Source organism: Leuciscus leuciscus (assembly GCF_965113295.1).
Source record: "Leuciscus leuciscus genome assembly, chromosome: 4".
NCBI classification, from domain to species: Eukaryota; Metazoa; Chordata; class Actinopteri; order Cypriniformes; family Leuciscidae; genus Leuciscus; species Leuciscus leuciscus.
In genome coordinates this window covers 27,882,885-27,901,598 of record NC_138728.1, presented here as the reverse complement: position 1 = coordinate 27,901,598, position 18,714 = coordinate 27,882,885, and the positions used below count along the sequence as shown (strand labels likewise).

General features: G+C 35.8%; 1 protein-coding gene and 1 long non-coding RNA gene across 4 annotated transcripts in view; both read left to right on the top strand.

The window, feature by feature from the left end:
• Positions 1 to 18,714, top strand: part of LOC309497719 — a 209,512-nt gene that overhangs the window by 24,332 nt on the left and 166,466 nt on the right. The window lies entirely within an intron of this gene.
• LOC309497641 (uncharacterized protein) overlaps positions 2,783 to 18,714 on the top strand; it is a 26,438-nt gene continuing 10,506 nt past the window's right edge. Inside the window, exons 1-2 of one of the 3 annotated variants that reach the window (XM_082167932.1) lie at positions 2,783 to 2,844; positions 13,106 to 13,260. In XM_082167932.1, coding sequence (XP_082024058.1) covers positions 13,176 to 13,260 — 85 coding nt within the window. In that variant the 5' untranslated portion in view covers positions 2,783 to 2,844; positions 13,106 to 13,175. Of the gene's footprint in view, positions 2,849 to 9,038; positions 13,261 to 18,714 lie in introns of all 3 variants that reach the window. The other 2 variants (XM_082167933.1, XM_082167931.1) reach the window with 2 other exon arrangements.

Here is an 18,714-nt window from a genome sequence, read left to right as displayed (position 1 = left end):
ATACAAATCATTTGAGAGCTGCATTACATAGGGCCACACTGTTGTGTTATCCCTTAATGCTTTAACATTAAGAAAACAGGGCGATATCATGATATATGTTGATTGAATAAATGGTCCACTGGCTGAGATCAAGCTATACATTTTTTATATCAGTGCCACTTTTTAGTTAATAAGAAATAAAACTGCAAAAGAGAAATCCATTTGGTCTTGTTTGTGGTCCGATAGAAGGTGGCCGTATGATTTCTATGAAATGTGATGAATATGTGTAGTATCTCGAATATGTGTAAGAGATTCAAATATTAGTCCATTTATTCTAAGTGATTGCAAGCAGTTATTAAAAAGTAATAACATAAATATAGTGGGTTATTTTCTCTGGTGGTTAGTATTTGTTATCATTGTACGCTCCTGAGTGTGTCATAAAACATGGCGGCGACTACCCAGAATGCAATGCACAATGACGTAGTTCCCAGCACGAAGCATCAGTTTAACGTTGAAAGAGAGCGAGGTGAGATGGCAGTTGCAAATTATTTAATAGTCAACTTTTTGTACGATAGAAATGTTACAGGGTAACTCTTGCCAAAATGCAACCTAGGTTATTTTTGTTAATCTACTCGAGGCAAACTTTCGTATAAGAGCATAATTAGAATGGAAACACCACTTTTAAGTTTTACCGTATTTTCGTTTTAGGTTAAATGCCTAGTGAATGGGAGTGAATGGGGCACTTTTATGATAGCATTAAAAATCGCTATTTTTAAAACACTAAGAAGGCTCGACACAACATGAAACTTTGCTCGAAGTATCACCAGGGGCTCTACACATGAACTCGAGCATTGAGAACATTGTTTGTGTACAAAGAGTTTACTAAAAAGAAAGATTTTGAACAACTCACTGTGTTTCTGTCCGCCGTCATTTTGTCAGTCAAAAATAGTCGATCTCCGTAACAGGGAGGAGAGTAAAGATGGAAAGCTCCTAAAGCTTAGTTCAATATAAATTCACGGATAATTGGTTGTTTTTTCGTTAGTGAAAATCAATATTGACCTTGTATTTGAAAAAGGATCCTCATATAAGAAACAATACAAAAATTCAGAGTCAGTTCATTCGCATTCGGAAATCGACTATTTTTGTACAGCAAAAAAACTCTGTGTACAGCAATTTTACCTCATTGTTGAGAAATATAATGGATCGATTCAGTATTGAAGCTATTTTATTAATAAAAGTTGCGAGGCAGCGTTGACTAAATGTTTCTGCTTCTTTGTGTGTACGTCAATTAAAGGGTTAGTTCACACAAAAATGAAAATTCTGTCAGTAATTACTCACCCTCATGTTGTTCCAACCGCGTAAGACCTTCGTTCGTCTTCGGAACACAAATTAAGATATTTTTGATGAAATCTGAGAGCTGATCACTTCTCCATAGGCTGCTAGGTGGCCCAAACTTGCTGGCCCAGAAAAGTTATTAAAGAGATCGTTAATATAGTCCAAGTGACTACAGTGGCTCAATCTTAAGTATATCAAGTGACGAGAATACTTTTTGTGCGCAAAAACAAACAAAAATAACGACTTTATTCCACTATTCATTTCCTTCTCTCTGGGCCTCGTAGTGTTTTTTGCGCAGCGCGTCTGTGTTACACGTCACCACGTAGGCTCACTATTGGCCGACGCTGGTCATGTGTGTGACGCGCAGCGCAAAAACACTACGCGAACCAACTAGTGGCCCAGAGAGAAGGAAATGAATTGTGGAATAAAGTCGTTATTTTTATACTATATTAACGATCTCTTTAATAACTTTTCTGGGCCAGCAAGTTTGGGCCACCTAGCAACCTATGGAGAAGTGATCAGCTCTCAGATTTCATCAAAAATATCTTAATTTGTGTTCCGAAGACGAACGAAGGTCTTACGCGGTTGGAACAACATGAGGGTGAGTAATCACTGACAGAATTTTCATTTTTGGGTGAACTAACCCTTTAAAGCAGCGCAATATATATATATATATATACACACACACAAATAATAAACAAGATTAAAATAGTCTTAGATAGCCTTAATTTCAGTGAATGGATTTAAAAGACTGGATATATATTTTTTTGTAGGTTAAATATTCTTTTAACATATCACCTATTAAAAATAATAACCAATGATTCAAACTTTATTCGAATGCTGTCACGGGCATGAGGGGCAACAAATGAAAACAGAGGCTCATTTATTGTCTACTTAATAGGCTACTGGTGAAAGTCTACAGAAATACAGTTTTTACAAAATATGAACTTTAACACATAACTACTATAGCCTACATAACAATGAATACATTTTTTTAACTAACAATAATAATAGCCTAATAAAAAATGTATTTCACTGCTGTACTGTTTCCCTCCAATGCTTCTGACATGGATTCTGTTAAGAAAGCATACTATTTAAATAAAAAAAATAAATAAATAAATAAAAAAACGTTTTGTGAATTGATATAAAAGACTGTTGGATGTGATAGATAAAAATGTTTTAGCCTATAAGGCATATTCTTTTAACATTTATTGATAACAAACTTCATTTGAATGCTGTCTATAGGCACCATTGCGCACAATACAATGAATAGGCAATATGTTAATATAATTCTGCGTTTTTTGTTAAATAAAAATGATTATTATTTTAGGATTTTACAATTTCTGATAATTACAGGCTGCAATATTAATAGTTCTTAATATTATTATATGTGTATGTACATTTCTGTGAACTTTGTGATTTAAGACAGAGCAGTGTGTTAACAGGACTTTTATTTTGGTCAGGTGGTGTGACGTCATAAGGCGGCGCCGCGCTCCTGCGTCTGTTGTGATTCAACTGGGGGGAAAAAAGGTTTGTGTTTTAAGCATTTACGGTGTTTAAATCAATGCAACCTGTTCTAAAGCAGTGTAAAATAATTAATAATTATTAAAAGTAATGTTGTAGTGCTTTATCCAACATTAAGGAACGTTATTTTTTTGTGTGTGAGTATCACGTACCTTTCAGTAAAGGTAACTTACATCTCATTTCGTTCCATATATCGTGAATCATAAACATGAATTCAGGCACTTGGCAAGTAATTAAAAAGAGAGAAATTAAGGTATAAGGAATATTCTAGCTACTTGTTCCATTTAAGTCCAGTAAAACGTTTATGCCCGTTATGGTCATGAAACTGAAAGATGTCTAACTATCCGTTGTTATTGCTACATAAAGTTGCTCTCTCAATGGTATTTTTCATAAGCGCGAGCATGTTTTGATACGGCAGCCCCAGCCTTGACGTCATAATTTCCTACCTTGCCATTCTATATTCTGGGCTCAATGAAGTACATCGGTTTTTGTTTTCTCAGGCTATTATCTCAGAGATAAGCTCATTTATTAATATTTTTTTCGCGGACGGGATCACAGCGGCGGCCAGTTGTAGTAAATGGCGCGATGGACATTTGCTTGCTTCTGCTAGTCCTATGCTAACATCTACTTGAGTGAGTTGAATGGTTTCGCATGGCTCCAGTGGTATTATTATATGCTAGTTTGACATGACACAGCTTACATAAAACTTTTCCGTCTCTTTCTAATTCAAAATGCTCCCACACCTCGCTCGTCTTTCGAGAGGTCATTTTGAGCCCGCCACGACTGACAGAAAGAAAACATATGCGAGATCTGAGGTAAAGATTCCGTTTCCGCTCCAGTTACTTTAAAAATGTATTTTTCCAAACATTTTATGTTAATGTTTTATTTTCCATAAAAAAAAAAAAAGTAACATCTAAACAGGAATTTGAACGCATTTTTATTATTATTATTATTATTTTAAATACATGTAGCAGCTAGTCTACTATTGTTTTCAGTGTGTCGACTAGTAGAAGCTGTACAGTTTAGTCCAAGATGATTGTTTATTTATTTTTTATGCTTTATTTGAACATTCAGTTTACAATGTGAAATAACAGAATCAGAACACAACAATAATTATTAAGAATAACAAAAATATAAAAATAGTGAAAGAAAACACTTCAACAATATCATCGCACAAAACAAAAAACAATTAGACAGTGAGGTAAGTAAAATAAAAAAATAAATAAAAACAAGACAAAAAAAGAAAGACTTTGAATGACTTAAATTTGCATTACTTAAATGAAAAGATATCTAAATATTTAGTACGGTAAAAAGTTTGTAGGTCTTGCAAATCGTACATGTTCTGAGTGCTTTTGGGTTAAGGGAGGAAGAAATTGTAATCAAATAATGTTTTATCTCTTGTATGAATACCAAAAAAATTGGTTTACAATTTGAAAACTTACATTTGTGAATATAAAATCTACATAGGGAAATAATTAAATTTATTATAAAGCAGGCATTTGAATCTGCTTCAAAAAATAAAAAAATAACAGTTTTGGGATTCATAGAGAAATTTAGCAAGATAGGCTATTGCTTGAGATAAACCAACTAACATCTTTCCAAAGTTGCAAAGTATAACTGCACGACCAAAACAAGTGAAGAATAGTTTCAGTGTCATTCTGACAGAAAGAGCAATTAGTGTCAAAATCAAAACTGAATTTTTTCTGTAAGACATTTTTTGACTGGGTAAATATTATGAATTAATTTAAAAGATATTTCTTTTATTTTGTTTGTGAGGAGAAACCTTTGTTGTACGGACCATATATTTTTCCAATTTAAATTATCAAAAAGACCATTCCAATATGAGATTGCATGAGGGGCAGAAATAATGTTCTCAAGGAATAGAACTCTTACTTTATAATTTCTTCCTTTTTTTTTCAGTGAAACACATCTCACCAATAGGCGTGTTGACAGGTTCAAGAGAAGCTTAGTCCAAGAGGTCCTCGCTGCAGCCTGTAGCACGATGACGTAGCTGGATCAGATCCGACACGTACTGGACGCGCATGCACGGTGGTGTGTTTTGGTCTGTACAAATAAAAAATAAATAAAACCCTGAATTTAAGTTAAATATAAATGATCACTTGAGTGACAACTGCGTGATCTGACTGCTGTGATCAGTTTGTATATTAAACTTAAATTCAGGTTTTTTTTAATTTATTTTTTATTTTATGTACATCATGGCATGATGTATGTACATAAAACTCCGTCGCTATAGAAACAAAGACGCTAAAATGCAATCATGCAATGAGCTTCTCTACTACTTATTGTGAAATTGATTTCTTTATATTTGCTATTACTATTATCCATACTGCAAAATCCTTATGTTTTTATTCAACTATGTGTGGGCCTAATGAAAAATACGGGACAAATCCTGTCCCTTATTGATTTGATACGGGACGCATCATCTTACTTGTAAATACGGGACGATTCCGTATTTTAAGGGACGGGTGGCAAGAGGAACCTTATGTACAGATCACTGTGGAAAAATTAGTATAGCCATTAAAGAAGGAACTTTTACCAGGCAAAATATCATTAAGCACTTTTTTTTTTTCTGGCAAGATTTAGTTTCTTGATGCTGTTATTATTTTTGCATTTTCACTTGAATGTGTACTGGTATTTTAAATTGTTTACAGACCGTTTTGTATTGTAGGCCGACCTCTAGGATTAAAATTACAGAGACAATTACTTGACTCATTTTTGCTTCCACTCAACAGCAAATATGACTTGAATAAAATAAAATGGCTTTATTTTAAAATGTTCCGTATACACGCATTAAATCCATCTCATTTAGGTTTAAAATCATGTGATTTAAAATGTTGTAAAATTAACTATTTTGCATGTATGTAGAGAGAAACTAGGAAAGCATCACATTTATGTAAATAATTACTTATTCATCAATAATTACTTATTACTATTTATCAGTAGGCCATTTAGGCTATCAATAAAGGCTACACAGGTTAGAACATCATCTCAATACAATATTGAGCACATGTCACTTAAAGGAGAAGTTCACTTTTGAAAAAACTTTTGCTGATAATTTACTCACCCCCATGTCATCCAAGATGTCCATGTCTTTCTTTCTTCAGTCGAAAAGAAATTAAGGTTTTTGATGAAAACATTCCAGGATTTTTCCACATATTATGAATTCCATTGGGACCCAAACGGTTCAAGGTCCAAATGACAGTTTCATTGCCGCTTCAAAGGGCTTTAAACGATACCAGACGATGAATAAGGGTCTTATCTAGCGAAACGATCGGTCATTTCAAAAATAAAATAAAAAGTTGACGTTTTATAAGCACAAATGTTCGCCTTGCTCTGTTCTGTGATGCGCGTTCGTGACGTCACGTAATACGCAATTACGTTGAAAAGGTCAAGTTTGATGTGTTTACAAATGTGCGGAAGGAGGACCATATAAACATTTTCAAATGTATTTGTGTCAGTTTATCGTTTAAAATGCCCATTTCGTGTGCGCATCCTGAGTGTTTTAATATTAAAAAGCCAAAAAGAACATTTTCTTCAATTTTTCAAGCGTGACCTTTTCAACGTAATTGCGTATTACGTGACGTCACGAACGCGCATCACAGAACAGAGCAAGCCGAACATTTGTGCTTATAAAACGTCAACTTTTTATTTTATTTTTGAAATGACCGATCGTTTCGCTAGATAAGACCCTTATTCATCGTCTGGTATCGTTTAAAGCCCTTTGAAGCGGCAATGAAACTGTCATTTGGACCTTGAACCGTTTGGGTCCCAATGGAATCCATAATATGTGAAAAAATCCTGGAATGTTTTCATCAAAAACCTTAATTTCTTTTCGACTGAAGAAAGAAAGACATGGACATCTTGGATGACATGGGGGTGAGTAAATTATCAGCAAAAGTTTTTTTAAAAGTGAACTTCTCCTTTAAGACCAGCATATGTGGATTATAACCCAAACACACCTCCATCCAGTACGTATTGGATCATCGTGCTACAGGCTGCAGCGAGGGGTGTCTCGTTTAGTCGACTATTCGACTAGACTCGCACATCCCTATAGATAAGCGTTGTTTAAAACGATACTCGCTACCGGGTGTCTGTTAGGCCCTGTATTAAGATAAGTCTTGGTCGATCGGATCACAAGTGGACGACGCTAAATACAGGTCTAAACGAGGTGTAAACACTGATCTATATAGAATGACTATATAGATCAGTGTCATTATATAGATCAGTGGGTGTAAAACGTTTTTAGCTTGTCAACTTTCAACCACTTCCAGAGGTAGTCAAAAACGCATTCGACCAGATTGCTTTTGTGGTGGACGGCTGCACGAGATTGGGAAAAAATGACATTGCGATATTTTTTTTCATTTTTTTTTTAGCGATATTAAAACAATTTGACCAGATGACTTGATTAGCACTATTTGGAAAGAATGAATCATTTTAGAATGACTGGGGTGATTTTATAATGGAGTAAATCTGCATAGAAAGTAATAAACAAATTACAAGCATATATAAATACAATAGAACAAAGATATAAATGAAATAAACAGTGCTTTATTTTTTTCAGGTAAATCTAACTGTATTCAGGTACGGAGTCAGACATTGAATAATCAAATGTAAAATAACACTGCTTAGTCTTCACTGTATAAATTAAATATAATTAATTTAATTAATTATCTTTGTTAAAGCAGCAAATGTCATTTTCTCTTTTCTCTTTTGTTGTTTGATTAGCATTGGTGACAAACAGCTGCTAGTATATTATAGGGTAATATTACAAGACAAATGTACGTATCCAATATAATTAATGCATCCGTTTTCTTTCTCAATTGTTTACAACACATAACAGGTTTTTTCCTGGGTCAAAAATGGTCTACGGTGGTGGCCGACAGACACTGTCATCCTTTTGTTGCCCTCTTAAAAAAAAAAAAAAAAAAAAACCTGTGATTTTACCACTGGATTTCATAGCTTTGTAAGATCAAATCTTCCTTTGCTAGACCTGATAATTATTTTGGCATATAATCATATCAATGTAAAAAAGTAGCATTAAAAATATTTTTTTGACAATAGTCTTATTTTCTACCATATACAATTTAATAAAATTAACAGCTAGCTAACAACAACTTGCTTTGCACTTTTTTTCTGTTTTCACCTCACACCTCAGGTCATTTTTCTATGCATTGTCATATAAATAACCTGAAAATACTGTAGTTCATTAAGTTTAAATCTTGCTAACCACTCTTACAAAAGAAAAAAAAAGGGGGTAAGCACACTTACATTCTCATTAGAGGTGTTCTGAGTAAATGATTTGTTTGTAACACTTTACGATATGGTTTGATTTGTTAACATTCCGACCTTTTACGATTGTGTCAATTGATTTTGATTAATATGCGCGAGGGAGAGAGTGTTGTTTGAAGACGGTGAGAGTGCGTGTGCGCGGCCGAGGCTGTCTCTCGGCTCGTTCTTATATGCGCCCTGTCAAGCGCAGCAGTCATTCAATTCTACATCACTCACCGATCAAATAAGGCTTTGACGGGACAAAAATTTGCTTTGGCGACTGCCAAAAAATTTAAATGCAGGAAAACCCCCACATAACCGACTGTGTTTATGAGAATATTCACTGAGACGGGCATTCTGACTTAATTTTGAGTTCTCATGTCCGTTCAAGCTCAGAAATAAGAGAAAGAGCACTGAACTTTGTGGCTGCCCGGCTCTGTGCGCACACAGAAAGCAGTGCGCAAGTTCCAGTCTTCTTGCGCTTGATGTTTAAACTGACAGGACTAAAAAACACATGCAAATGATAAACTTTCACTCTATGATGGTTAAACTTTGCAATTAATCCGCAAATCACAAGCGTTACGGGCCGGGGAGCAGCTGGCCCGAACTGATCATGCATCACGGATCAACTATGATACCTATTCTTGACATAGCACATCCTGCAATGTGACTGTCGTGGATGCGCACATCGCGATATCGATGCTAAAACGATACATCGTGCAGCCCTGGCCTGCATACTCTCAGCCTAGTGACCTTATGCGTAATCATTGCGGGACATGCTCATCCACTGAAAAAGCCCACGTATAAAACCTTGAGCAGCATTTTGGTTAATAACACAAGATGCAGTACTCTGACGTCATATTTGTGCATATCGACATTTAACCCTCCCGCTGTTGTTTTGACGCCCATAGACCCTCCCCTCGAAGTAAACAGGACAGAAGCGGTCAAAAGTGGACAAACCAGACGGATTAAAACGGGACTGTCTCCCTCGTCCACTTGTGATCCGATCGACCAAAAACGCATCTTAATACCAGGTGGAAAACGGCCTTAGATCACACATCACAAGGACTGTGAATTGGCATCAAACGCACTATAACTGTGCAATGAACTTTTCAATGTGCACTTGCGATGTTGCTTTAGGCACATCATTCTGCTCCCGGGATGCACATTAAGCGCGGTTTGTGCTGCTCTGTTTTGAAGCATTTCATATTATCATGGTTTTGTGCACTGAAAGATTATTAAAAGCCTGTCTTGTTCTGTCGTTTCTTTCATATCTTGTTGCCCCATTAAAAAGCTGCACAATGCATTTAAAACAAGCATCTTTTAATTTTATATTATTTGTGTAAATATATAATTCTTTACATTCATATATAAATATTGTTGAATATGAATGTATTTGATAAGAATACAAATAGTAATTTGTTTTTATTAAGTTACATGTTTAGATTTCATAAAATTACTCAAGATTTTTGCAATAATTACACTCAGTTATTTTTTTTTGTCATAGCTTATGATTATATATTTTTATTAATTTGTTGTTTTCCCTCTATAATGTGTGTATTTAGTGGATTCTGGATTGTGTTTAACAAATAAAAAAGGGACCATTAGTCATACTGAATGATACATTTTATGGCCCTTTTTGTGATTGGCCAGTTTGATGTGATTGTTTCAGTTATTTACTGAATTGAATAAATGACTTTAATATTTAAAGGTGTTAACTGTAATCTTACGCTGCAAAATGATAATTTACAAAGGATTGAATTCATCACAATAATTTAATGAACGAAGCACACAAAAAAATCCATGACAAAGCCCTAAAACAGACAATTAATCGTCAAAGCCCTAAAATTGACAATTAATTGGCATAACCACAATTATTTTTTTGACTATTAGGCCTAACCGTCAGCCAAATTTCATAATCATGGCAGCCAAAGTCAAGCTTTATTTTTTTTGGTTACGTCTCTAATGTAATATCACTTAATCTACATGAAATGTTTATAAAGTTTGTCATTTTGAAAATAGCTTTTTGGAGCCCCTTAAAGGGACTAGGTGGAAAAAAAATGAGATGGGTTGTGCTCACAAACGCAAGATACACTTTGGATTTTACAATAGTTTGTAAAATCTCAAAATAGTCAGGCATCAGTCCTCTAATGAGAGTTATGGCAAGTTGTCCGGTCCAATATTGCAATGATGTAGACGTACGAGTCAGTGGCCAATGAGGCCACTATTTGTTTTGAATGGAGAAAACCATATCAAGGCCCCGATATAATAACTAGTGATGTGCGCTTTTTGAAGCTTTGAAATATTGGCACATTGTTTCTAAGCAGTGATTCAGAGCAAAACTGCCAAAGTCACGTGATTCCAGTAAACAAGGATTTATTACATCATAACTGTAGAAATGTTTAGAAATTAATGATTTGTTACTAGGGGGTGATGATCGATGTGAATCCGTGAATCAGTGTATATGTATGATTTTACCTGATCTCTGAAAAAAAACACATAAATTTGTAGACATTTAATGACACATTTGTATAATAAAAGGAAGAATTTTGGTTAAAAGTTTCTGGATTAACCAAGCTCTCCATAAAACAAACAAAATAAGCCCAACAGGTATTATACAGACACTTCATACTAAAAGGTATTAGACCTAGATGATTTGTTTGCATTTAATAGATTATACATTCAATAGAACATTTGCTATTGGTTTGTAAAAGGTGTTTTTATGCCGGCTTGGCTTTAGTTTTCACTGCATTTACACTGTTCTGACCAGCGTGACGCGTTTCGAGCTCTTCAAAACAGTGAATCGTTTTGCGAAGCAATTAGTTCAGTTGATTCAAAGTTTCGAAATGATTGAATTCCCCCATCACTAATTACGCTAAGTTATTTTTCGTTCTTTGCTTGGGGCTAAAAAGAAGTTCCAAATACCTTTTCAGTGTTATGCTGTACTTTACTGTAAAACTGAAAGAAACAAAATATATAAATTACAAAGTGATTCGCAAAATATCATGGATTTTCACATTCGCAAACATCCACCTACACATTTAAACAACTAAATAAACAACCAATATGCATTAACGACATGTGCTTGAAGAAAAAAGGGATCGCACAGCTCCATTAGCATATTAGCTGTTAGCGTGCGTCAGCTTTCAGTATCAAACATCGATCATTAAACATCTCAATAACTACCAGCTTTTAATGTAATTAACACAAGAATACTACAGTTGTTTTCAATATGAAATGTATCCATTAAAAACTTAAATAAATAAAAATGATAATGGTTGTGTCTACTTGAAGGATTAGACAGCAAACAATGACGTTCATTCAAAACACACATCACACAAAATGACTCTCTTCTACTACTATACATGCTTCTGGTTGGTTCTATTAGGCAGTGTAATAAAAAAATTCACCACAAGATGTCAAACACAAACAGAAACGAACACTGCACGAAACAGTGTGTGCTGCAGGCGCCTAACAACCAAACTTGTATAATATGTGTACTAGAGTATGTGCTTTCTTGTGCTTTTTGTGCTTCCTTGTCGTTCTTTTGACAGTCTTCACTTTATTTTTGCGTGAAGCATTATTTTGCTTCACTTCTGCTATGATAAAAGAGACACTCTTGCATTGCATGTTTGTGCATGTTTGAGAAAAAGTCAGTATTGCATTGCATAACTGATTCATGTTGTGGCCTATGTATGTTTTCCTTTTGTGAAGTAGAATATTTGTTTCACAATTTATGCAAATTGTTTAGATGGTTAGGTGAATCAAAGGACATCCAAACAAATGTAACAACAGCTTAGTTGTTTAAAAGGGGAGAAAATATGGTATCGGATTAGTATCGATGCCGGAAGATAAAACATAAAAAGTGGCCTCAAGCCATCCCTACTAGTTAGTCTAGTTAAAGGCAGGGTAGGCAGGATTTAAAAAAAAAAACTTTTCCCCAAATTTGTTTAAACTGTCTTTATATACCAATACATAATTAAAATGTATAAAAATCGAGTGTCTGTAGTCCTCTCAGGGCTGCAATAAACACAGCTGCTTATTTCCATTCGGAACGAATGAAATGATTGGCTGGGCGACTGTCACTCTCCCTCACTACCATGGCTACCACCCCTGCTGCTACAGGAGCTGCCCACATGCGCGCACCCGTTTGACTCGAGGAGGGGAAGAGGCACGGAGAGAGGCACGGAAGCTAGGAAGAATCACAATTATGGCAGAGAAAGAGCAGTCAAAATTCCCATACAGTCAGCGAAGGCAAAAAAAGGAACTAGTAAGGTAGAAAGGTAGGCTACTTGTCTCCGGAGTGTAACGTTAGTCCTCATCAGAGCCAACAGTGCTTTCATCGTGGAAGCTCTTACATGCAAAACACCGTATATGTTATGAATATTACACGACATTCACCTTCACCACAGTGTAACTGATGGTAATGGGAAAACGTGTATCAATGCAACCTGTTTTTAGCTTTGCCTTATGTTACTAGCTCGTTACCGAATCAAACTCAATATATTTTAAACTTTACCAGTATCGATATGCTAGCTTTATAGTGAGTACTAACAGCCATGTTAGTTGTTTATATTCATAATGATAAAGTTAGGTATGTTATTACATGTGATTCTGACATGATGTCACTACATGCACTGCGCTCTTCTCTGCTTGGTGCTGGCAAACGCCGGCGTCCTCCAGCTGAGCGGTCGGCATCGCGCGTTCATGTGTTTTGGGGGCGTGGCTTTGGAAGGAGCCCAGAAGGGAGGGGGTGGGAGTGAATGGAATAAGTAGCTGTGTTTATTGCAGCCCTGAGAGGACTACAGACACTCGATTTTTATAAAGACAGTTTAAACAAACTTGGGGAAAAGGTTTTTAGAAAAATCCTGCCTTTAAGGGCATTAAAGTCATCATGAAATTGAAAAGAATTAAATCTCTCCCAGTGATGTAGTTTGTATTTGTATTTTTGTCTGTTAATTATTCTCATCTTAAATAGGACAGAGTGTCCAAACACAGAGAAAAACTCCTGGTGAAGCAGCTGAGATCCATGTGACACTATTATAAAGATGGCGTTTATTAAAGAGGAGAGTGAAGACATGAAGATTGAAGAAGTATTCACAGTGAAACAAGAAGATACTGAGGAACAAACAGGTTAGTTTTCATTCTCTGAGCTGAACTCAGTCAATTATTATCGAGAAATCCTTAATCCATATTAAAATGTCAACCTCTACAGAAATAAATGGTATTTTTTAAAAGTGTCATATGTGTGTCTTAATTAAAGTGGATTTATTTGACATGAAGCAGGTCGCCTTATGTGGACAGAAATGTTGAGATCACATGAACAGCCAAATATTTATGATGCCTTCAAGTGCACCTGAGAAGATCCTACTTATATGTTAGCCATTCTTTATTATGTCATGCATTAAATTAGGAAAGATAATATAGAAGTAGTATAAACCAGTGTTTCTCAACTCATCAGCTTTTTATTGTGTTGAATAGGAAGGCATCTAAAACATTCTGGGAGATTGGTCCTGAGGAGTTGATAGACACTGGTCTAAACACAATTATTTTGTGTAACATGAACCCAATATCTACGTCTGAAGTAGGGATGGGCATTCGATTAAATTTTCTTAGTCGATCGTCGGGAGAATTAACGATCGACTATCGATTAATCATTAATATTTTTATATTGAAATTCATTATTTCTTTAACTTTTTATAAATTAAAAATGCAATGAAAATACAAAAATACAGTTTGTTTGTCCTCGGTGAGATCTTTATTACAAGATCAACTTGTGGCAGTGAAACTGGACGTTCGGTAGACTTGAAGATTCCTGCGGTGCTCTAAACCAGCGGAACCTGCAGCTGCGAGCCGGCGTTCTTAAACAGAGACCCATGGCCACTTCATCTGTTTTCTGTGATCGGATAGCTATCCGGTCGTGAAAAGACCCAATCTAAATGCCCTCCGAAACGCATTCGAGACGGATTTAAATCCGATCGTTCAAACCACTTCAGGAGGAGATCTGAGACGCATTCCAGACGAAACTGGACAAGAGTAAATGCATCTGGTTGTTGAAACCACATATGTAAATTTGACTTATCCCAAAAATGATAAGAAATAAACGTGTGAGAGCGTGTTATAGGCTATATGTCATGTTATATCCAGATATGACGACGCTACTTCAATACGCATCACCACAGACGAGCATCTATTCATCAAGCCAACGTGCAAACTATAGCAAATCAAAGTGAAAGTCATTCATCAACACACAATCATCTTCATTAAAAGTAAAGAACCGAAATGATCTTACCAGAGCTGTTGCCGCAATATCTTGTTGCGGTCTTTGATTTAGAAATTTTCGCTGATGATCAATAAAATGCAGCTCATATCAGTTGCTTTCGATGACGTGCAACAATTTAAATATGCATATAGCGCGGGAATTCAAGATCGGATTTATATCCGTTTTGCAAAAACACATTTATGCGACCAGGTGTAAATTAGACAGGGTCAATTTTCACAAAATCAGAACCCCGAAGGCATTTTGTGATTATTTATATTGTACAACATTTCTAGGGGTATTAAGGGGTGCTGAATCCAAATCTGCTGTATATGAAGCTCAAAAATGTCCCAAAATGCCGCCACCACCAGGCTTAAATCTATTTTTCAGTATATCTTTTTGACTAAACAAGGTTCAAACATGAAATAAATGTGCTTTTGTAAGTTTTCCTACATGGGCAATTCAATGCCATATTCAGATTTGAGATGTAATGTGAAGAAACTGCTTAGATATTGCAAAAAATAGTTGTTTTTAACTATGAACTATTAGTAACTAATTAATAATTAAGTTATTATTATTAATATTATCAGGCTACTTTAACTTAGTTTGTATTTTGTTTTGAGGTCAAATGTGTCAAATGTACTGTAATGCACTCCCCCACCTTTGCCCTCCCCAATATCACCCCACCCCTCCCCCAAGCTTAGCCTTTCTCACACTTCTCAGAACGGCTGATCGGAAACATAAGACAGCTAACAGGTAAAGTCATGTCCAGTGTATATTTTCATAATGTGACATGTTTTCATAAACATCCCAAGGGGATCAATAACGTTTCTATCTATATATCTATCTATCTATCTATGTAGTTTAAATAATTGGAGTATATATTTTTGCATTTTTGATCACTAAAAGAAGCCTATTAGTGCGATTAGCTAGATGACATCAAAGTCAGTAAACTTAACACACTTGCTTTTACACTGACTGATTGGAGGAAAAACTTTACATTTATTTCATTTAAAGGTGCTCTAAGTGATGTTTGGGTGACGCCACTTCTTGTTGACGCTTAAAGTATAGGCCTTATTTGCAAACACCGGAAGTAGCTAACCGCGGCCATATTGTTGACATGACATCTGTCCTGCCCCTAGCCGCACGCAGATTTGAGTTGAGGGGAGCAGTAGCCTAATGCTTCATCTCTTCGGTATCAAGAGAAGATAAGCTTGATTGGTGTGGACCCATATCAAATAGACCCAATAGTCTTAAGTAAAGAAAGATCCGTCCTTATTGCCAGCCGTAACTTATGCTGCCAACTCTCACGCATTCACCGTGAGACTCACGCAATTGACACTTTTCACACGCTCTCACGCCCCACATACATTTTCTCACGCACAGAAAAATCGCGAAGCAAAGAGGACACGGAGACCGACAGACTAGACAGAGCAGGTTACTTATGATAATAAAAAAATCTCAGCTCTCAGATTCTGTCAATTTTATTACGAAATTCAAACAATAAACACAGTTTTGGCACTTGTAAATGTGACGCGACAGATCCCTAGCGGCACGTGAACCGATCATCTCTAGCTAGTAAATAAACACGAATGAACAATGTTGAAAGATACAGTACAACTTACCGAAATGTATATTCCTCATATATAATATCGACCAATCAATCAAACAAAGGGGTCAATAAAACAATTGGAGAACAATTATGTCACATAACATTTACCTCAGGAAAGCCATTTGATGACCATAATATAGGCACGTTAGTTGGCTAGAAAAAAAGAGCTATAGAGAGTATTTAGCTAAGTATGTGTACTATATTACATATTTATTATATTTGTACTTATATCATTAAATAAAGTTGTTATTATAATAAAAATAAAAAAACGCATTATATCTCTCTCTGTATGTTTACAGCATTAGGTGAGTTGTTTTTTTCTTGAGAAAAATTAACGCCTATCTTGTGTAACCTACCTAATATTTATCCAAATGAGTCAATATTAAATCAAATCACAATAATTGAATTGAATTGAAATAATAAAAAAAGCGTAACCTTAGCTTACCAGAAATTGTACCATGTAAACATTGCAACATGTTGTCACTAAACCTAAAAAAATTCAGTTTAGTTACTAAAATGTTTTGACAATCACAATACACTTATTGTCATGCAATATTTTTTTTTTTACATCCCCCAATCCCCCCTAACATGTGGTAAAATGATGGGAACAGACTTTGCTGTGGGGAGTTAGCTGAAAGTTTAGCCTATATTTATCCTAGCTAGCCACAAGTCTCTCCTGCGCTGGCTCAACTCCTCTGTTTCCTTCCCTTCACGTTTTCTGACAGTCGGTATCGCATAAAAACTAACTCCGGGGTTCTTATTGCTATTGTTAGAACAGCCGTGTATTACATAACACACCATCGCGCTGTTTAAAAAAACAAATACAGCGATAATGCCATGGATAATGCCGACGCTGCCTCGCTTGTCAATTGACAGATTGACAGTTGCTGTGGTTTCTATGTCAACAACATGGCCGCCGCGAACATTGATGACGTAGATCGAATAAGAACTATTGCCAAACAAAACGGAGACTAGCTAGACCCTCCCTCCTCCTCATCCGCACACTAACTTCCCAAACCCCACCCCAAATCCTTCTTGTCGGTTATTGGCTGGAACAGTTTGATATTTTTCATGGTGCGGGTGAGCCCAGTTTGTTTTTGTTGCCGTTTGTGGAGAAATTTCATTTATTGTATGAGATGTAGTTTTTCTTTCTGATCTTGTTGGTAAAAGATACACTGCTTCCAATCTATTGGAGGTATTTTGCTCCGTAGAGTAACATTTTGCAGAGTTGGGGTGGATGCAGATGAACTTCGTTTGGTATCTATTGGTAACTTGGGCTAAGGAGGTATTGTAGGTGGGCCGTGGGAGGCCTTTCAATAGAAAAAATTAAATAAAATCATGAAAGATTACTAAAAGGGATTGATTGGTTCAAGTAGAACAATACCCAACGAGATTTACATTTAAATAAATTAAAGGTGCTCTAAGCGATGTCACGCGTTTTTTAGGCCAAAACATTTTTTGTCACATACAGCAAACATCTCCTCACTATCCGTAGCTACCTGTCCCCTGAACACACTGTAAAAAACGTGGTCTCTGCAGACACCCCAGGCTCCACAAACAGCAACAAAAACAAACTGGGCTCAGCCGCACCACGAAACATAACAAACTGTTCCAGCCAATAACCGACAAGAAGGATTTGGGGTGGGGTTTGGGGAGTTAGTGTGCGGATGAGGAGGAGGGAGGGTCTAGCTAGCCTCCGTTTTGTTTGACAATACTTTAAGCGTCAACAAGAACACCTTAGAGCACCTTTAAATGAAATAAATGTAAAGTTTTTCCTCCAATCAGTCAGTGTAAAAGCAAGTGTGTTAAGTTTACTGACTTTGATGTCATCTAGCTAATCGCACTAATAGGCTTCTTTTAGTGATCAAAAATGCTAAAATATATACTGCAATTATTTAAACTACATAGATAGATAGATAGATAGATAGATAGATAGATAGATAGATAGATAGATAGATAGATACGTTATTGATCCCCTTGGGATGTTTATGAAAACATGTCACATTATGAAAATATACAATGGACATGACTTTACCTGTTAGCTGTCCTATGTTTCCGATCAGCTGTTCTGAGAAGTGTGAGAAAGGCTAAGCTTGGGGGAGGGGTGGGGTGATATTGGGGAGGGCAAAGGTGGGGGAGTGCATTACAGTACATTTGACACATTTGACCTCAAAACAAAATACAAACTAAGTAAAAGTAGCCTGATAATATTAATAATAATAACTTAATTATTAATTAGTTAATAATAGTTCATAGTTAAAAACAACAATTTTTTCCAATATCTAAGCAGTTTCTTCACATTACATCTCAAATCTGAATATGGCATTGAATTGCCCATGTAGGAAAACTTACAAAAGCACATTTATTTCATGTTTGAACCTTGTTTAGTCAAAAAGATATACTGAAAAATAGATTTAAGCCTGGTGGTGGCGGCCATTTTGAAGTTCTCAATTTTGAGGCATTTTGGGACATTTTTGAGCTTCATATACAGCAGATTTGGATTCAGCACCCCTTAATACCCCTAGAAATGTTGTACAATATAAATAATCACAAAATGCCTCCAGCACTTTAAATAAGCACATTTTCAGAAATTCTGCCTAGTCTAAATGGAATCGTTTTGATAAATCAGATAGCTATCCGATCTGAGAAAACGCATGAAGTTCCCATAGAACTTCTGCACCAGTCTACTGATTTCTGTTGAGAAAGATAAGCATGT